This window comes from Gymnogyps californianus, chromosome 14, assembly GCF_018139145.2.
Source record: "Gymnogyps californianus isolate 813 chromosome 14, ASM1813914v2, whole genome shotgun sequence".
NCBI lineage: Eukaryota > Metazoa > Chordata > Aves > Accipitriformes > Cathartidae > Gymnogyps > Gymnogyps californianus.
Window position 1 is genome coordinate 12,843,900 of NC_059484.1, and position 20,025 is coordinate 12,863,924.

General features: G+C 46.5%; 1 protein-coding gene across 1 annotated transcript in view; it reads left to right on the top strand.

Annotated features, from left to right (window-relative positions):
- Positions 1 to 20,025, top strand: part of ADAM19 (ADAM metallopeptidase domain 19) — a 35,188-nt gene that overhangs the window by 12,137 nt on the left and 3,026 nt on the right. The window contains exons 4-22 of the mRNA XM_050905454.1: positions 1,084 to 1,162; positions 2,219 to 2,295; positions 3,951 to 4,143; positions 4,621 to 4,686; positions 6,097 to 6,168; positions 6,986 to 7,152; positions 8,322 to 8,406; positions 8,652 to 8,791; positions 10,423 to 10,600; positions 11,268 to 11,357; positions 12,616 to 12,811; positions 13,093 to 13,201; positions 13,729 to 13,933; positions 14,470 to 14,550; positions 15,674 to 15,806; positions 15,885 to 16,020; positions 16,247 to 16,313; positions 16,874 to 17,089; positions 19,601 to 19,747. Coding sequence (XP_050761411.1) covers positions 1,084 to 1,162; positions 2,219 to 2,295; positions 3,951 to 4,143; positions 4,621 to 4,686; positions 6,097 to 6,168; positions 6,986 to 7,152; positions 8,322 to 8,406; positions 8,652 to 8,791; positions 10,423 to 10,600; positions 11,268 to 11,357; positions 12,616 to 12,811; positions 13,093 to 13,201; positions 13,729 to 13,933; positions 14,470 to 14,550; positions 15,674 to 15,806; positions 15,885 to 16,020; positions 16,247 to 16,313; positions 16,874 to 17,089; positions 19,601 to 19,747 — 2,437 coding nt within the window. The remainder of the gene's footprint in view (positions 1 to 1,083; positions 1,163 to 2,218; positions 2,296 to 3,950; positions 4,144 to 4,620; positions 4,687 to 6,096; positions 6,169 to 6,985; positions 7,153 to 8,321; positions 8,407 to 8,651; positions 8,792 to 10,422; positions 10,601 to 11,267; positions 11,358 to 12,615; positions 12,812 to 13,092; positions 13,202 to 13,728; positions 13,934 to 14,469; positions 14,551 to 15,673; positions 15,807 to 15,884; positions 16,021 to 16,246; positions 16,314 to 16,873; positions 17,090 to 19,600; positions 19,748 to 20,025) is intronic.

The following is a 20,025-nucleotide window of genomic DNA, read 5'->3' on the forward strand; positions in this document are numbered from 1 at the left end:
CCTTTTATAGACTTTTGGTCTGACTCTGGGCTGAAGACAGGGAGAATATTGTCTATATGAGGATGACACGAACAAATTCAAATTGGGGAATCAGCATTTTCCTAGGACAAAGATGTGAATCGGCTTCTGGGCAAAAGTTGAAATGCAGATACAGATTGGTTTATAATTGTACTCAGATTTGGGCACTGGAGAGAATCTGGATTTGAGCTGAGAACTTGCACCAGTGCCCAGATGTGTCCTGAACTGGCCTGTGGTGTGCGTGCTACGCTGGACTTGGTGCTTTGAATCCAGTCCCAGTATATTTGGGGCATAAATTGGCAGTAGTAAAGGAAACTCTGCACAGAGACTTGTACCCATTAAGGGGTGATGATGATGTTGGGTTTCTGGGTTTTTTTTAAAGTCCTCACCTAAAAATTGAGTTGTTCGCTTGCAGCTGTTGGAACTGGATCTCGGCACCTAATTGAATTCAGGGACAGGCTCTCCTTTATTGTTTTAATTTAATAAATGACTTGAAAGAGCACTTAGGAAGATGGCTTGCTGCACCCTTTCAGAAGTGGACGTGCTCCATGAGAAGTGCTCAGCTCCTGCCAGGGCAGCAGATAGACGGATGTGGCAAGGTCAATTACGCTTCCACCTTCCGACCCTCTGCCATCACAGCACGCTCTGCACAGGGAAGCACAGCCTGCGGCGCCAGTCCTGCAGCAGCTCCCGTGGCTCCTGTGCCACCAGGAAGCCATTAGCCACAGCCTCCCCGGGGACAGCGTGTTAACAAGTGCCTCGCAGGCGGAAAGCGCTGGTCCAGAGCAGAGTACAGAGATACAGCGCAGCTGGTGTCCCACACGTACTTGTCTCCCGCCTGCCCTCTCTGTTTGTTGCAGTTGGTTTCGCGCTACAGGTAGCAAATAGCGACCACCCCAAGTCCACAACGGTGGTTCACAGCAACAGGAATATTTATACTGACTTCAGAAAGAGCTGGATCTAGCCGATTTTCTAGCACACCTAGGAAGCAGAAATCCAGGTCTAAAGAAAGGTCTTACTGTCTCTTTTTTTCTTTTCTTTCACCCCCCTCCACCATGTCTGCAGAAACCTCTTTGCACCAGGCTACACTGAGACTCATTACAGCCAGACTGGACAACCCCAGACCATCTCTCTGACCCACACGGTGAGTGCAGAGCGCTTTCCCTCCCACAGCATGCAGGGGAGACCGGGCAGGGGGCCCAGAGAGGCGGGTGAGCTTCTTTCTCCAGAGCCTGCAGCAGAGGCTGCAGGTCCCCACAGCTTTAAGCTGAAGGGGAGGGCAGTCTGGCTTTCTGACCTGGGGGGTTCCAGTGAGAAGGTGTCTCCATCCCCCCAAAATAGTAAAAACATCTTACTGTTTTGCCTGAGCTCTGCTATGAGAGCCAAGGTCAGCTGCCAGCATTGCTCCCCTCTCTCTGGGTGCTGGGGAATCCTTCATTCCTCCCGCTGCTCATCCTCTTGCTTTTAGTTTTGCCACTGGGTACTCCACGCTGGGGACGTTCCCAGCCTTCAGGAAAACCAGCCCGTGTAAGCTGGCTCCTGTTCACTAAAAATCCCATAAATTACTGATCTCACACAGGCCTTGGCTGACTCTCTGCTGCAGTGGCACAAAGATGTGCATTGGTTGCGATGCAAAAAGAAGAGATAAAAACCCCATGAGATCATCTTTACTAATGCTGCCCTGGGGCGAGGGGAAGGGGTGCGATGAATATGTTGGCGTTTCTGCCCCAAAGCCTCCTTGTCCCTGCCAGAGGCAGCCTTTGTCTTGCCAGGAACCCCCAGACAGGGACTTCCCTACTGCCCATGGCGTCACCCTCTCTGGGGCTGAAGACACGTCCTTTGGGGCCTGACCCAGGGCCAGCTGCCATCAATAGGCAGCTCCTGTTACAGGCAGAAAGCTTTGGATCGGCCTTAATGCTGCAGCCATCTGAGCTGCTTCCTTGGGGATTCAAAGCTCTTAATTTTTAATGGCAACAAGGAGCCGTTTGATGCACTCGCACAGGCCACACGTGGCAGCTGAAAGGCCAAACTTCGATGCAGACTCACGGAGAGTTAGTTATGATAGTCAACTGCCAAATGCAGTGGAAAGAGAACAATTACTGGAGATCGGCAGTACTTGCATGGGACTCAATGATGCCTAAATATAGCACACATCCATCCCGAAACTGCATTGCCAACCCTGCTCCCCTCTGCCTTCCAGGACCACTGCTTTTACCACGGGGTCGTGCGGGGCTGGGAGCACTCCAGCGTCATGCTCAGCACGTGCCGAGGGCTGCGGTAAGTGCCTGGTGATGCCGGAGCTGCAGGAATGCCTCTGCTCAGCTCCTCACTGTGCTGCTGCGCAAGCTCTGCTCCCCAGCAGCCTGGCTGCTGTATTTCTTTCTGGGCAGATAGACCTGTTCTCAAATGCCCCCAGCCAAGGGTCCTGGGCATAGAAGGGAGCGTGTCAGGGGAAATGCAGAAATTTGGGTATCATTAGTAACCACGGCCTCCTAGGCAGCTCCTAGACTCCTTCCCCCTTTGTGCTGGCAACGTGGACTCGTGCAAAGAGTGAGTTCAACTCAAGAGTCCACTGGAGCAAAAGACTCTCTTGTTAGTGACTCAGGGCTGCATCCGTTACAGAGACAGGGACAGGACTCGCCACATCCCAGCCCAATACTGTACACTAATGCAGAATCCAGCTCCTTCTCCCAGTCTTTCACACCTGGCAAGTTTTTGTGTGTGTTTTGGGGCAAAGTCTTCAAGTTTGAACTTCCTCCTGGGTTGTCAGCCCCGCTCTCTGCTTTCTCCCTGGGTGGTGCTGGGTTTGTGTGTGTTATGCATTTAAAACCTTCGCTCTAGTAGTAATGGAGTCTTTGGCAGGAGAAGACGGTCTATATCCTCAGCAGGAGTAAATGAAACAGCTCGTTGCGACTAAGGAGCTGCATTCATTTACACCAGTTCAGAGTTTGTTTCCAAAACACCACATGGGCTTTATTGATATTAGTGGTCATCTGCTCTTGAGCGCTGATTGGAAGCTGTGCTGATGGGACTGGTTCCAGCCAGGAAACAGCCTGTGCCAAAGCAAACCTGAGACATCTTAAATGAATGTAGCACAGGCCAAAGAGCCCAGTGAGATAAACAGGACAGTGCAGCCACCTGTGGCTTGCAATAAATAATGCAAAAGCAAAAGTAGTCACAGGTGTGCCTTGCTTCTGTCAGCCTGCGTCTTCCTGGGCTCTGCCTTCCAGCTGCAGAGGAGATAGAAATGTCTTGGTGTGCACATGCAGTAGGGTTCCTGCACCCCTGAGCTGTCAGTGTGTGCTGGCAACTCCTCGACATTGTTTTCTAATTGCTGGGAAGGCATGGGAGCTGAGCACACACGGGTGTTTTCACTCTGAGCCTTCACAGGGAGGCATGCTGCCTGTCGAGCCACACATCTTCTAGTGGGCATCAAACACAGATTTCCAGCTCTCCTGGCTGTAACATGCTCAACCATACGAGAAAGGTTTGAGAAAACCAGAACCATACGGCTATGTGCAAGTCCCAGAGAGAACTGTGATTTTTTTCTGTTGACAAACAAAGTCTTCACATTTTTTAGGTCAGTTCTGTTAAAGACAAATTTCTTCAATTGGTTGAAAAGCTTCCACTGCCCCTACAGAAAAAGCTGTACTTTAAAATTCAGTACTTCTCAGGTTAGCGCTGTTGCAGCACATGCTCCAATAGCCCCTTAATTGAATGTCTGAGGCCCACTGAATAGATTTTAATGTATGCAAGCTCAGGTATTCCCCCCTCTGAACTCAAAATATTCCCATGATTTTTATTAATGAACTGAATGGCCTGGTAAGGATAAGTGCCTTGCCAGGGTCAGACAGGAACTCAGCAGCAGAAGAAGAAGGATTTCTCTCCGGTTAGTAATTAACTTTCCCTCTTATTGCTTCCCGTTTCAACAGAGGACTTATCGTATTGAGCAGCAATTCCAGCTATATCTTAGAGCCGGTTCCCGACAGCCCAAACCAGCACTTGATCTACAGGTTGGATGACCTGAGGTTGCAGAGAGGAGCCTGTGGCTACCAGGGCTTGGGGGACGCAGCTGAAGACTGGCTCAGGGACTTCACAACCGGGATGAAACCACCCCGCCAGAGGGTGAGCAGGGCTCAAACCAGGTCCATGCATGATGCTCCAAATTTCCCCCCTCTTCCAAGCCCAAGGAGCCTGCTGTTCTCTGGGAGCATAGCTCAGAAAGTGAAATGAAGGAGAATATTTAAGAGGGTTTGTAGCAAGCTGGTTGCCAAATAGTGAATCCAGCAGGGAAATAAATGAGTGTTGGGGACCATTGTGTAGTGTGAGGAATCTGGGCTGTAGCTGTTCCTGCACAAATTTGTGCATCCGATACATGAACAAACGGGTGGGCTGGGGACAGGCACGTGGGCACTTGCTGTAGCTAAACTGACTCCTGATACTTGGTTGCTATAAGTCGATCACATCTGGAGGTCCCTGTGTGTGACGAGGTGGGGTGAATGGCCAGTGAAAAACAAACTGAGAAAAATGACCTGTACATATGTTTTGCAAAGAGTTTCTTGGGGGATATTGGGGAAATAACCTGTGTTGCTGCTGCCACAGGTGAAACGGGAGACTCTGCAGGCTACGAAATACGTGGAGCTTCTGCTTGTGGCTGATTATGCAGAGGTAAGAAATGGGATCATGTTGATACCAACTGAGCACTGGGCCCAGAGTGAGAATCCCACCTGCAGCATCTCCTGGGGCGGAGAGGGCAGATGGAGCTCAACAGGTTTCCTCTTGCCATCCCAACGGTCCTACTCCCACCAGCAGACAGGGAGAGCTGTGTCTTGGTCACTTTTGTCCTAGCAGCCATGACCCCTCTGCCACCATCGTGAGCCACCCTTGACCAGGGGAGAGATGCAGGTTGTGATTTGGATGAAGGACTAGGGTTGGAGGTCAGTTCTGGCCTCCCAAGGTACCAGTGGTCAGCCCTAGTTATTGATGGGAGAGACTGCCTTCAGCCTAGGGTGACTTGTGGGTTTCCAGGAACGACGTGCTACTGACTCTGCAGTACACTTAATCTCTAGAGAAGATAACCGTGATTATCCTCTGCTCTGAGCTGGTAGCAGATATATAAACAGACATTTTTAAGGCTCCAGATCATAGAATAGGGCTGGAAGAGACCCAGTGAAGTCAGCAATCCCTCCCCCATCCCCAGCCTGGATGGCACGCCAGATGTACTTACTGACAGTGCAAACCGCACAGTGGTTTGCTGATCATTTAATCTCCAGCACAGACAGGAGTCAGGCTGGTCCTATTCATAATTTACAACTTGAAACTCCAATAAGGAAAGCCATGTAGCACTCTGGGCTGTAATTTATTCTGAACAAAACTAAAGAGGCAGAACCTATTTTGGTTTCTTTATTAGGCAGCAGGATACCAGGGAAACTATGAGAAAAGACATTATACTCAGGAGCTGCCATATGTTGTTCACCATTTGATTAGACAAGCTGGGGTAGACACGCTCGCAGCGTTGTCATTAACTGCCCTTGCTTTACTGTCTCCCTCGCTAGAAGAAAAGTCCCAGGTTTTGTCGTCTGTTAAACAAAAATCTAAACATTTTACACCTTTAATTCCTTGAATCAAACAGTTTGCTAAAATTAACTCGTTAATTGCCAGGTGATTTAAATAGGCAAATTGGTTGGATGAGTGAGATGCATCCCCATTCGTTGGATGAGTGAGATGTGATGACTGCTACGGCAGCCTTGACCTCAGACATGGAGTCATGTTACCATATATTTTACCTGGCACATTTGTCAGTTCTTTGTCAGCCCCTGGGTCTGGGGGCTCTGACAAGTTTGGGTTGTTCCGCTGTGTTACTACCACCACTTGAGTAACATCGCCGCAGTGGGATGCCAGGGATGAATTCTGAATATACATGTATGGGTGGGCTTATAGTCAGATGTACAGTGAAGGAAGGCTTTTGGGCTTCACTTCATAGTTACCTGCTTATTCCCAGAGTAACGTGACTTGTTTTAACACATTTCAGCTCTTCCTAGTTGCCTTTGTGCTGCCTGACATGTTCATTTTGTTCAGTTTCAGAAGCATCACTTCAACATTGAAGCAACAAGGCTTAAATTAGTGGAGGCTGCTAATTACGTAGATAAGGTGAGATCAGGTGTGTGTGAAATGAGGAAAGCAAAGCCCAAATCATGAATTATGAGAATGAATTGTGACAGAGGAAGACTGCCTTCTTGGGAGAGAGCATAATGTTTTGGCGGTTCTCCCCAGTGACTTGGGGAGTGGAGAGCATCTGCCAAACAATTCTGTTGTTGGACATCAGGAACGGGGTGGGGGAATCTCCATTCCTTACCTTGGAGCCAGCATGAGCACCTCTGTGTTTTAATGCATCTCTGTATTAACTGTGTTACCTGAATAATGCTTTTTGATGAGGGACTAAGGTATTCACTTCAAATTGTAGAAATCCTGGCAAGTAGAGCTGGAAGGAGCCTTCAGAGGTCATCCTTGCAGTGGTACCCAGTGCTGCTGAAGTAAACTGCACTACTTTTCAGATCTACTCCATTCATACTCCCCTTCTCCCCTTAAACTCCTTCCACCACTCCCTTTACCCCACCGCCCATGAAGACTTGTCCTGTTTGTACTTGACGTGGGCAGCAGATTATTTCCTTCCTCTTTTCAGGAATTTTGACATATCTAAAGATAAACATGATGTCAGTCTCCAGTCTTTGCTTCTCTAGATTATCTCTTCGTCATTCATTTGAAAATGAAAGTTCAGCGTCTCTAGTTCAATCGAGTTTAGGTTTGTGCTGTGGTGCTAAGTTGCAATGCATTTCCAGAGGGATCATCTTCTCTGGACATGTGTATCTGTAGTAACATTTAGCAGGGTTTATATTCAAGATTTAAAACACAGTAAAATAAATTAGTGGTGCTCATTTTGTCATCTCTTTTCCTTCGTGTATCTTAGTTTTACAGATCCCTGAATATCCGGATTGCCTTGGTGGGGCTGGAGATCTGGAGTAATTGGAATAAATGCGATGTAACTGAGAATCCCTACTCCACCCTGAAGTCCTTTCTGGCCTGGAGTAGCAAGGAGCGGGTGCACAGAAAACACGATAATGCCCAACTAATCACGTAAGTTTATTTCTCCTGAAATAACCTGATTTTGACAAGTGGGTTGGGTGGGTGGGAAGTCAGTATGTAAGATTATATCATTCTAAGATTCAGAGTGGCAGATTTATGTAGAGGCCTCTCAGCCAGCATTAAGCTCTGGCACCCAGAGCACAACCACGTTAGGAAAAGTGGGAGGTCCCAGGCTATGCAGCAGTCTCAATACACATGCATCAAAGTGCATCAGCTTCCTTCTGTGTGTGTATCACAAGCAGCTGCACATGATCTGTCACAGCTACATCTACAATTTCAAGAAAATCTGAACAATAAGCAAGACCTGTAAAGGGGAGCTAAGCCCTTTGTGGAAGGCATTCATTCCTAACTCATCCCACTGAGACACAGGGGACACAGTGCTGGGAGCTAGCTGATGGTCTGTGACTCATCCTACTGATCTCATTAGGGCCAGTAGCTATGGCCAGCAGTGCAGAAGTCACTGAAAGAAAAATTTGCAGCAGCTCTTAGACCTCCTTACCTCTTCCATGGTAATTCATCCACCAGTAAATAGTCGTGAGTCAGAGGAGAAACCTGTAGGACTGAAATGCAGAGATACAATGCCTTTTCCCTTGTTTTGTTTGTCTGTTGTTGTTTTTTTTCCCTTTAACATTACCGTATTTCTTCTTCATCTGGTCATGTCCTGAGCACAATTTCCAGGGCTCCCATTTCAGACCTGCCGGCGGGGACAGTGCAGAATTCCAGCTCGCCAGGCAGGAGCTGAGTGTGGCTGCACCCCAAAGGTGTCATCTAGTACTCTGTCAAGTCCTTGAATCCCAAGCTGGCAAATATCAGGCTTAAGGTTAAATTAAGTATTCACAAACAGTACCCACTTAAGGATCCAGAAACAGTCTTTTCTGTGCTTGTTGCAAAGCTCAGTGGGAGCACTTATTGGCACCAGACCATTATATAAAATAGGATTGGCCGGTTGGCCCATAAAACAAAGTAGTAGTCCAAGAAAAATAGGTCTTAAGGCTTTGTAGCTCTACTATAATGTCCTGTACTTGATGATGCTACTGAAGAAAATGTATTCACCTGACACTGTGTGTATGTGTAAAGCTGTGGACTGCAGGATGCATTTCCCTGCCTTGCCTTCTCAAGTGCCTCAGTGCCATTTCATGGTCTTTCTGGGTTGATTTCAGAGGTGTGCCCTTCCAAGGTACCACAGTAGGCTTGGCTCCTGTGATGGCCATGTGCTCTGAGTTCCAGTCAGGAGGAGTAAACATGGTAAGTAATTGCTAATACCTAATATGATGTTTCTTGCCAGCAGTGAATACATAGGATAGATGCCTCCTAAAGCCCAGGAAGAAAATATTTCCCGTGAAGGCCTCTAGCTCACCTGCTCATAGGCAGGAATACCTTCATAGATGTTTTCTGCGTGTAGTAATGAGAAGTGCTGCTTACCCATTGACTCAGAGGTGCACAGGACAGGCACAGGTAAAATGCTGACGTGCCTCTTTGACCTTGCACAGGATCACTCTGATAATGCCATTGGTGTTGCTGCTACCATTGCCCATGAGATGGGGCACAATTTTGGCATGAATCATGATTCAGCTGGCTGCTGTACTACCCCTGCAGAAGATGGAGGCTGCATCATGGCTTCTGCAACTGGGTGAGTTCGTCTTACAGGGTCTCATGGAGAAATGCAAAGGGCTTTGTTACAAGAGCCTTGGTGGAGTAAAAGCTAGAAATGCAGACTGAAGGTGGGTTTGTTGCTGCCTATTGAGCCAGTGTGTTTATAGAGAATATACTGCTGGGCAAACCCTGGCTGATGTATCAGTAGCAATTTGCTAAATTCCCGATGAACTTCTTCCTGCCTGAGACTGGCCTTAGGTAATGTAGGGACCTGGCAGCATTTAGAAGTGGAGCTCTAAACTGTCTGATAAAAAGGAAAATTTTCCTATCTTCTGTTCTGAGAGACTGTCTCAGGACCCCTCTAACCCCTCGTCTCTGAGTTTGTGCTTTCCACTGTGTCCTACCAAATGATCCGTCACCCCAAAACAAGCTCAATGCATATACGCACACGTCCTTCTGCAAAACCTGGACTGCCTATTGCCAGCAAGTACAGAGAAACAAGGGGTGACCAGAACATGTGTGGCCTTGGCATGTAGAGGTTTATGTGGGTTTCATTTGTGTTGCACATGAGATGTGTAGATAGATAGTTGATGGGGTTTCTAAAGCATCTCGTGCAAAAGCTAACGTGCATTATAATGTCGTAACGAGAGGAAAAAGGATTGCTTGAGGAAAGAACTGATTTTTATTAAAAGGCACAGTGATAGGGCTATATTTCTAAGTCAGAAGACATGAAAACAGATTGACTGCATGTTGTCTTAAGAATACTGCTTCATTTCAGTAAGCCACAGAAAGCCTGTGTTTAAAAGGGAAGAAATAGCTGGCTTCAAGAGAAAGAGGAAGGAAGAGTGACTCTGGAAACCCACAGGGATTCTAGAGCTCATTTTGGATGAGGAACCACAACAGCTTCTACATTTCAGTCACGTAAAAACGTCAGAGGAACCCATTCACTTAAAGCCACATTCCCTGTTTCCTCAAGCCTTCCTCCTTGGGGTTTAGCAGGTTTTAACAAAGTTTTCTCCATAGTTATCTTCTTTTATGTGCATGATTTCCTCCAAATAAGGAAAAACATTTATGTGAGAAGTGAAAACATAGTGGCATGCAAGTAGAATATGCAACGTGAACGCATACATGCACGGTCATATATAGAGTGCATAGGTTCTGGCATTGTAGCAACAGAAATTAATAATTCATGTTGCAGAAAATATTCACATCCTTTGCAATGAGGCACTAGGAAAAAGGAAATATTATTTTTAGCAGTTAAAATCACAAGCAGTTTTTCACAGTCCGAGTACTGGATTCTCAGGCTTGTTCAAGCAGTTAGGAATAAGCCACAGCGTCAGTATTGAGCAGGTAAGAACAGCCATACTTGTCAGCTATCAAAGTCAAATCTAACTCAACATATTTTGTTTCAATAAAGTTTATTTTTTAAGGCCATTATATTACTAGACAGTCTTGCAGTGCTATCTCACCTTATCTTCAAATGTAATCCAGATGGATCTGATTTTGAACAGGCACGCAAAATCACAATCCACTTTAGCACAACTTCATAGACTTCAGAGGGAGACCTGTGTCCTTTGGCACTTGTCAGCGTTTGCACGTGCTCATTTTTGGTTCTCTAAACCATTGCCCAGATCTGTCTTGATGTTTTTCTACACTGTCCATATTCAGGCACCCATTCCCCAAGGTGTTCAACCAGTGCAATAGAAAAGAGCTGGAGAAGTACCTGCAGTCTGGTGGAGGGATGTGTCTCTCCAATATGCCGGATACCAAAAAAATGTATGGTGGGAAGAAATGTGGAAATGGCTACTTGGAAGAGGGGGAGGAGTGTGACTGTGGAGACGTGGAGGTAACAATTGTTCAGATCCAACCATTTGGGGTTTAGTGGGGCACAATGATTTTGTTATATATTTTTTAAATACAGTTATGTGATACGTAAACAGCTTTTGTTTATGCAGGAGATATGCATACCTTCCCTATATGCAAATGTATACGCAACGGAAGCCAAGGTTGTAAAGTATCATGTCTAACTAAATTCCCAGTGTGTAGTACAACGCATCCCAGAACTCAGGGATGGTGTAATCCATGGCTGAACAGAGGTGATGGAAACTTCATTTAAAAGAGAAAAGGAAAAGTTATCTTAGATGTTGCAGTTTCATATATAAGTTCACTTTACCTACTGCTCCATTCCTGATAAGGATGGGGCTTCTCTTAGCACAGCATCTCACTTCTCCAAATCCATACTTTGACTAGTAAGACAAAACCAGCAGCCCAGACTCACCAGGTCTAAAGAGCACAACCTATAGTAACCAGTCAGTCCAACAGAGGATACAATTACGCAGTACTGTAATTCAGCACATGCTGGGTATCATGAACATATTGTGGAAGGAAAGCTGTTACTTTGTTTGCATGTAATGTATGAGAACAGATTAGCGTCAGCCTCACACTTCAATGCTCTGGCATGTTCTTGTCTTGAACATCTGCCTTGTAAACTGCTGCATCTCGCTGTCTTCCAGGAATGCAATAACCTCTGCTGCGACGCCAGCACCTGCTCCCTGAAGCTGGGTGCCGAATGTGCCCACGGCAGCTGCTGTCATCAGTGCAAGGTGGGATCTCTGGGTTTTCCTAAGAGAGGAGAGGGAATAATGGTGGTGGAAGTGTGAGGCTGAAAAATGGAGGGGAAAGGGGAGCAAACACAGCCAAACATGGAGCTCAGCTCCTCACCTGCAAGCAATGTGGTCTGATTTTTAGGTGCAACAGCTATGAGTGCAATCAAACTAGTGGGGTCCTTTCTTCTAGCTGACTAATTTAATTGGCTCCTGTGATAAGTTAAGATAAGCTGTGAATGCTGCTAGTGTGAAGTCACACTGCCTCTCTTAAACACTTAGTGATGGGATGAATCAGAATGAATATCTCTCTCCTTTGGCTCTAGAAGAAATTTAGACAGAGGTCTTAGAGCACACACTTCCTCCGGGGATTAGGCTGGATGCTATCTTTGCTCCGAACTCTCTTTTCTGGGATGCAGTTGAATTCCTTTAGCCCAGGTGCTTGCTGAAGAAACACTAGCAAAGAGGATTGTATGCATGTGACCACTATCATTTTAAATCTCAGCTTTCCTTATAGAGGCTGGTTAAAATGTGTTTCTGATTTTGGAGCCAAAGAGCTCAAGCTTTGACAACAAACTATCTCAAAAATAAACATAGGCAAACATCTCTCTCAAGCTCATTTTTGTGTTTGCGCATTTTCTGCGTGCTCTTACTGACCTGTCCTGAGCATGTGGAAAATAATTTTCCAGGAATCCACCTGAACTCATTCCTTTCACAGGAGACTTGGAAAAAGCTCCTAGATGTAACTGTGTATGCCCTTCTGTTCTCCATGTCCATGGTGGACAGGACAAGAATGAACTGGGTAAACTTGTAAGCAAGGGAGACACAAGTTACGCATTAGGAAAATGTCTCCAGCAGAAATGACAGGCAAACGCTGAAACAAACTTCCCAAACAGGGAGGGTTTTGAGAATAGATTACGCAAACATCTGTCAGAAATGATTTGGGTAAATCAGATCCTACCCTAGGGTGGAGGGAGATGGATCAGTGTCCCCTGAGATCTAGCAGCCTTATTTTCTGTGCATGATCTCATTGCTACCTAGGGAAGGGATCCAGTCATTAATTTGAATCTACACAGCTCACCCAGTTAATGAAGTTACAGAGTCATTTGGATCACTGCTGACCTCAAAAAACCTAAGACAAGGTGGATGAAGAGACGCATGCAAGACTTTTTCTCATCTACAGGGAGACATTGTGCGGACATGAAACCACAAAGGAGCCGAGCAATAATTCAATTTTTTTCCCTTTGTATCTTTTTAGCTGATGTCTCCAGGAACTCTCTGCAGGGAAAGATCAGGACTCTGTGACCTCCCAGAATATTGCACTGGCGAGTCACCGTTTTGCCCCCCCAACTCTTACCAAATCGATGGGGCTTCCTGTGATGGAGGAAAGGCGTATTGCTACAGTGGCATGTGTCTCACTTATAAAGACCAGTGCTTGCAGCTGTGGGGGCCTGGTAAGGACACTACTTGCAGCGCAATCCGTTGTCCTTTGAACAGGCAATATTATGTGGCATCCTACTATTATTCACTCTGTGTAAGGCAGTAGTACCTTCCAGACCCGTTATCAGTGGCAAAGTCTGAGGAGCCTTTTCTCCTGCCTTGCTCGCTTGGAGGAGGCAGTAAAAATTTCCCATGCTCAAACCATTCCAGGAAAAGAACAACTGAATGGTTGGCATGGGGTGAGATGGGCTGCCAGGCTCCACAGGAATCAGCCACGTGAGTCTCTTCCATGCAGGAGCAAGGCCAGCACCAGACGCCTGCTTTGAGAAGGTTAACGCGGCTGGAGACATCTATGGGAACTGTGGGAAGGACAGCTACGGCAACTACAGGAAGTGTGAGATGAGGTAGAAAGCAGAGTGGCAGCCAAGAGTTGCTCGTTGGAGAAGATGTTTTTATATATTACAAAATTATGGGCCAGTAGATAAAACTGATCCATGCTTTGGTTTCACTCCCTCCCTCTGCCTCCTGGGAAACCAGCCACATCCTCGTCAGACTTAGAGCCCTTACGACTGCAGCTTTAAGTTTACCATTTTCCCTGCTTTTTGCATTTTAAACATCTAGTTGATATTTTTTCAAAGCAACAGAAGAGGGGGTTTTCAAATCCGTAAGTTAAATGTAGCTTTTTAACTGAGACAAAAACTTCTTAGTCTTATCTGTGATTTTATTGAAGCTGGCCTACCCATGGGGACAGTGAAATGGTACCTTCAGTACCCATCAGACAATGTTGCTTGGGCTAGCTCTTGGGAAGTGCTTGCTCTTTTGCCATTGAACAATGGCTCAACACTGCTGCTTTAATTTACGTGTAGATCTGATGCCTGCAAAACATTCAGCAAGCCAGAAATAATCACTTTAGCCTTTCCTTTGAAATCAGAGATGCTAAATGTGGGAAGATCCAGTGCCAGAGCTCTGCTTCCAAACCCCTGCAGTCCAATGCGGTGGCCATAGACACAACTATCCGCATGCAGAGGACACAGCTGAGGTGCCGAGGGACCCATGTGTACAGATCTGAGAGCGAAGAAAAGGAGATGCTGGATCCTGGCTTGGTGCTGACGGGAACAAAATGTGGGAGCCATCATGTAGGTACAGTCCTGCCTGCAATGGTTTTGGGGAGGTTCAAGGTATCACTTTTCCATCTGGAAAGTGCTTTGTGGTTATCAAGCCATTGATTGAGCAAAGCAAGAGAAAAATAATTTCTTAGAGGCTTCTGAGAAGTAATGGAAGAATACACACCAAAGGCCATACCTTAAGTCTTTGCCAGATGAAGCCCAGGGCCAGTGCTAAATTTGGCATTTGCTAGTAGGTTGAGGTTGTCTTGCTTAGACGTGACACACAATTAGAAATCAAGACACCTGAGAGCTCCTCCACCGACTTGCCACATGGGCATGGCCAAGCTATCGACTTCTGGGTTCTCTGATGTGTGTTAGCTGGGATTTAGGGTCGTGATTAAATGTTTGCTTGGGAACCGGGTTAACTTCATGGCCTGTTGTCCTGCCCATGGTATTACTTGTATTGACAAGGTGTCTGGGACCCTGCAAGTCACAAAATAGTAAGGCAGTGATATGGTACATAAACCAAAGAGCTAACGCTAAGTTTTTGGATCCTTTCTCTGCAGGTTTGCTTTGAGGGACGCTGCCAGAACACATCCATCATCTTTGAGTCTGAAAGCTGTAGCAAGAAGTGCCATGGGCATGGAGTACGTGTCTTCCTTTTCATCTCCATTTCATACTGAAGCAGGACGGGCTGCCATTCATCTGTGGGTGGTTGTTCAGCTCAGTTCTGATACCATGCTGAGGTTCGCTATGGACTTCTGCTTCTTGATTATTAACTTGCACATTCCTTTCATGTTTGATGCATTTTCTGGTCTGTGAGTTTCCCTTTGACATAGGATTTAAGGAGGTCCACAGGAGGCATATGAATTGCAGTGAATGGAAAACAAGAAGGGGTAATCTTACAGAAAATCTTCTGGGCCCAGTTGAGAATGAATCAAAAAAAAGTCAGACTTACTGAGGGAAAAACATAGTAAAAAGTCATGTTTGGAACAGTTTATCCCAAACTGTGCTCTGCTGTGCCCCCAGGGAATGGAAAGAAAAGGCTGGTGAGAATTTTTTATACTTTTTGTAGATGTTTCTGGCACAAAACATCAGCATCTCTCCATCCCCATATTCCAGTTAGGCAATGGAGAGGAGCGATAAATGCGGCAGCATACAGCAGTGTGTGCCTCTCTGAGCAGCTTGGGAGGCCCCATGATGTACCCGACAAGGAGAGGGACTCACCCTGCTCTTTCATTCCCAGTCTGCTTCATTTCTTACGATCCATGAAGCTGTAGGAAGTGATTGTCAGCTATTCCACAGAATCAAATGAAACGCTACAATTAGCACAGGATATCCCTAATCAGAGGGATCAGCCCCCACTCCAGGGGCTGCCTAGACGATAAAAGAAATAGCAATGGGCAAAGCAATAAAGCTAAACAATAAGAAATCTTCACTGGATGGAAGGGAAGACTCTTCAGTTAAGTTTTTGTCCTTCAGTTTAGAGATAAGAACAAGAGAAAGGCATTTCTAAATGCTGTTTTCTCCTGAATCCAGGTTAGTGGCACTTCAGCTGAAGAACCCTTGTCTTTTGGAGAAAGGGAGAATTTCTGAGGAAACAAAAGGCACTTTCGCTCCCTCAAAAGAAAATGTTTTCAGGCACTTAACTCCCTATTTAGGCCAGTAAGAGTTTCTTCTGTAGTGTTTTATCCAGCAAGGGCTTGATTTTTTTTAGCTTGCAGATTCTTTAGTAGCTGACACTAAAGTCTCTGAGTCTTCCCGCTCCAGGTCTGCAATAACAACAAGAACTGCCACTGCAACCAGGGGTGGGCCCCTCCGTTTTGCAACAAGCAGGGGAGGGGAGGAAGCTTGGACAGTGGTCCTCCCATGCCCGAAGGTGAGTGGGACCAGCTCTACCATGGTGGCACTTCAGAAGGACTTGAGTTAAATTGGGAGCAGAGAGTTTTCCATTTAACTAACTCTACTTTCTTGCCCTCAGGCCCTTCAGCGGTCGTGATAACTCTCGCAGTCCTGGCTCCCATTCTCCTTCTCATTGGAATCATGTTTTTACTCTATTATCTGAAATGCTGGAATAAGTTTGCTGTCTGTTCTCTAAAGAAGAACCTGCAGTTCAGGTAAATTGTCAGTGCTGTGCCTTGTCTGCTTGCATCCACCCCCTTTCAGTGTCAGGACAGAAGAGAAATTGCAAAGGCTGTGAGGAATATAACTAAATGGGTTTGTTGGTATAGTTAGTATTTGCTTCTCATTTTTTTACTTCAATTAAAATATAATGGAAAATACAGCAAAGAAAAAGGAGAAAACGTCTCAATGAAATAACACTTTTTTTTCTCTCATTGTCAGCGACACGTCTGGAAACGGGCACGCAAACCCTGCCTTCAAATTGAAAACCCCCCAGGAGCAGAGGAAGGTAGGGGCAAGGTCATCTTCCACCTCCCTGGGGAGAGATGCAGCTGCCCTAAGATGTGGGATGTGGTTCCCTCTCACACTGCAATTAGGGAGTGGTTTTATCAAAGGATGGGGAAAATTGACAGACGTCACCCATGGCTGAAAGTCAGTGGGAGCTGAAGGTAGTATCTATTTCTAGTGATTTCCTTAAAGGCAGGAGCTGGGATTTGACCAGGCCTGTGTGGCTCCTTGTCTCTCCTGATAGATCCTCTTGTGTCACATCCCCCTCTCAAAACTGTAGAAATTGCAAACCCTGGGTTTATTTGCAAACGTCACTTATAACGCTAATGCCTGAGTTACTCTGTTCTCTTGATTCCCATTTCTGCCTCATGATCCCAGATTGTCCCAGTCTATCTAATCAATGCCTACTAGACATATACAACACATACCAGTGTTGCAGGCAGTGTTTTCTACTATGTGGCTCATAGACCTCATGTAGATCCTCAAAAGCGTAGCAGAGAGTAAAAAGGTGGTTTGAAATGGAAATACCTAACTCTGGGGATTTGTGGGTCTTCTGCACAGGTGATTGGCTTCCCTGAAATCCCATCAAAACCTCCTCCCCAGCAAGCTCTAGGGCTCCGAATAAACACTCAGCAGCCATCCGCCTTCTCCACTGGCTACAGCTGCGGCGTGGGGCAGCCCGCCGGGCCAGCGCAGCCGGCACCTGCAAAGGACGTTGCCCGGCGGACACCCCCAAGCAGGCCAGCGCCTCCTGCTCCCAAACCCCCTGTCTCTCAGGTACGGAGTCGTGCTGCTGTTCTGCAGATGCGGTTTGATGGGAGGTTTGTTCTGAGTGAGGCTGGCGAAGCCTCTCTAACCCTGGTGGGGGTGTAGGAGTTACTGTGCTCACTAGTGCATGCTCCATCTTGCAATGGACAATTATCTGTGGTCCTCCTTGCTCTGTAGTGTAGCTGACAATGACCGTGCTGGACGCTAGCATGCACAATTACTCTTAATTCAGGTCCGCCGATACCTCTGACCTGGACCTGAAGTCAGGTAGCTTGGATCACAAAGCAGCATTCACTTTACCAAGGTCATCTAAACGTTTTTTAGCTGCAAATTAAATAGATAATTTGCCGGGAACGAAAGGACTGTAAAGATTTTTCCCTAAGCAAGCCTAGCATAGCTCCTCTTACCATTTGCATGTATTTTACCTCCTGGAAACGAGCCCTTCTGAGATTACCAGTTAGTGGTAAGTCTGAAGTTCAGTACTGAGTACAGGATCTCCTTTTCTTGGGATAATCCCCCAGGTATCTTGGATTTAGCCATTCCTGGACTAAAGCCTCGGAAGCCTCAGACAAATTTTGACATGGAGCAGAAATAGGACCTTTAGCATGTTGCATAGGAAACATTAGACTGACCCCACTTTATGTGAGCATCCTAGCCATGAGGTTATTTTGAGGGTTATAAGGAACAGGTATTGATTTACTTCTTTTGCTGGCAATTTTGTTCTAAGCTTAGTACAGACCCCACATTCTTATGGAAGAGACGGCAAATCACTCAGACTGACTTAAACCCATTTTACCAAAATATTTCCCTACCAGCTTTATTAGGTTAGGGCCAGCAAAGAAACAAAGGGCTCAGTTACAGGGGATAGCAGGAGGCTGGCTCCCAGGCAGTCTCTTTCTGAAGGATATAGAGGAAAACAACCCCAAAATATTTTAGTGAATGGGATTTCTTTCTAGCTCCATTGTTGCTGTGAACAGCTGGCACTTCAGCAGGAAAGAAAACTAAAACAAAAGCAGGAAGCTGACTGTAGTCAATAAGGAACAGGTATCCTTCCCAGCTGGTTGTTGACAAGTTCCCCACAATCTCCATTGTGTTCCCTCCCCAATGCATCCAGTCTCTTTATCTCAGTCAGACCTGCTAGATGGAATTTTTTCTTTCCTGGGATTTCCAAAAGAAGCCTTGCCATTTCTGAGTTGGAGGAGAGCCACAAGATGTAGAAGATACAGGGGAAGTAATTAATTTCACTGTTCGCTAGTGTCAGTGTCCTTCCTAGACGTTTGCAGTATCTGCCAGATTTGCTTTCTTGCTATTCCTGTAGGAGCTCTTTGGACCCGGCAGTCAGTGGGATTTAGTCTGCCTTGTCCTTCCTGCAGTCACAGGGCAAGGTCCTTGGAGAGCAACAGATCCCCAAGCATCGGCTGCTGCAGCCATCGAGCATCGCATTTATGCATAGTCTAAGGAAACCGCAGGGTTTTTGGGTGCCCTCCAAGTTGTGGGTGCAGCTGTGTTTATTAAATCAACACCTGTAAGGCAGCGACTTAGCGCAGAGACTAAGCAACAGCAGGCAGGCAGTTCTTGTGTAGGTAACTTCTCCCCAGAGGCATGCTTTACACTGAAATTCATTAGACGAATGGAAAATATAATGCTCTGAGTATCCTATTAGGGACAGCTGTGCGCACAAACAAAGTAATAACTGATTGTAGGTGCGTGCAGGGCGGCGTGTGTTTGTATGGGCACACGTATATACATGTATATAGGGTTTACAGGCATTGTATGGGCAATCATATAGTGAGTGTATGTGTGTGAAACTTGCTTCCAACCTTAAGTGCATCAATAATGTGGCTAATTAAAAGGCTCTGGAACATAGCTTCCCTATTACTTGCAAAATTCAAGGCTTAAAATTTCTGGATCCTCTCGTAGCCAGAATATGATGTGCTTTCAGCCCGCAGCTCCATTTAGGAGGCAGAGCAAGGTAACCCTCTTACCCTGTTTGGTTGTCCTCGGTTTGAAGCCAGCTGCCCAGCAGCCTAAGGCCACCCGGTCCTCATGAAACTTGATAGGTGAAAAACTCGTACATGTTGAAAACCACTCATCACCTGCATAACACAATAAGCCATAGCGACAGCCAGCTGTGCTCCCTCCTTGCTTCAGAGAGGGAGAGGTCTTTGCAAGCATGTTTTTACCTGTGTCCCTTCAGTCCTTTGTCTCAGGCAGGGATGCTACAGGCTGACTTGTGATGGGGACTCCTGCCCAGTCTGTAAGGTTTCTCCTGTTTTTCATCATGCAGCCATTAGATTGTAATATCCCTGGGGCTAACTCCAGACCAGAGACCTCGAGGTGGGCAGCTGCATACCCAGTCTGCTGTCTCAGACCTACAAAAAAGAAAAAAACCCAAGAGGTCCAAAGGACCTGTGGCCATACCCAGTTCAGGCCATGTACAGTGAATGCAAATATTATCTCTGTTTTCAGGTTGGGCATCTATCCAGGCTGAGAATTTAAAACTATTTCTTTCTTGCGTAGGATATTTCTAGGCCCCGGCCACCCCAAAGAGCTCTGCCAGCTAACCCTGTCCCAGCCAGACCCAGAGCCTGGCCGGGGAACAGCCCTGCCGTCTTGCTGCCTCCTGCACACACCAGAACCCCAGGACGACTCCAGCCTGCGGCGGAGGTAGGCACTGAGTGCAGTGATGGGAAGCACAGCAGTGTCCCCTCACCACTGGGGAATAAAAGTACTCTGAAGGGAGTAACCTTGCTACCGTACTGCAAAACACCTTCATGCACAGCCCCGGCGGGTGGAAACAGAGAGGCTGTTGGGTTGGTTGCCTTTATGGCAGGGGTCTCTGCTTTTACCTATTCCTTATTAAGCATTTACTGGGTTAAGCAAAACAGTTAATTCAGTCCTCCACATCCCTGAGCACTTCCTCAGATAAGACATTTGTGTGAGTG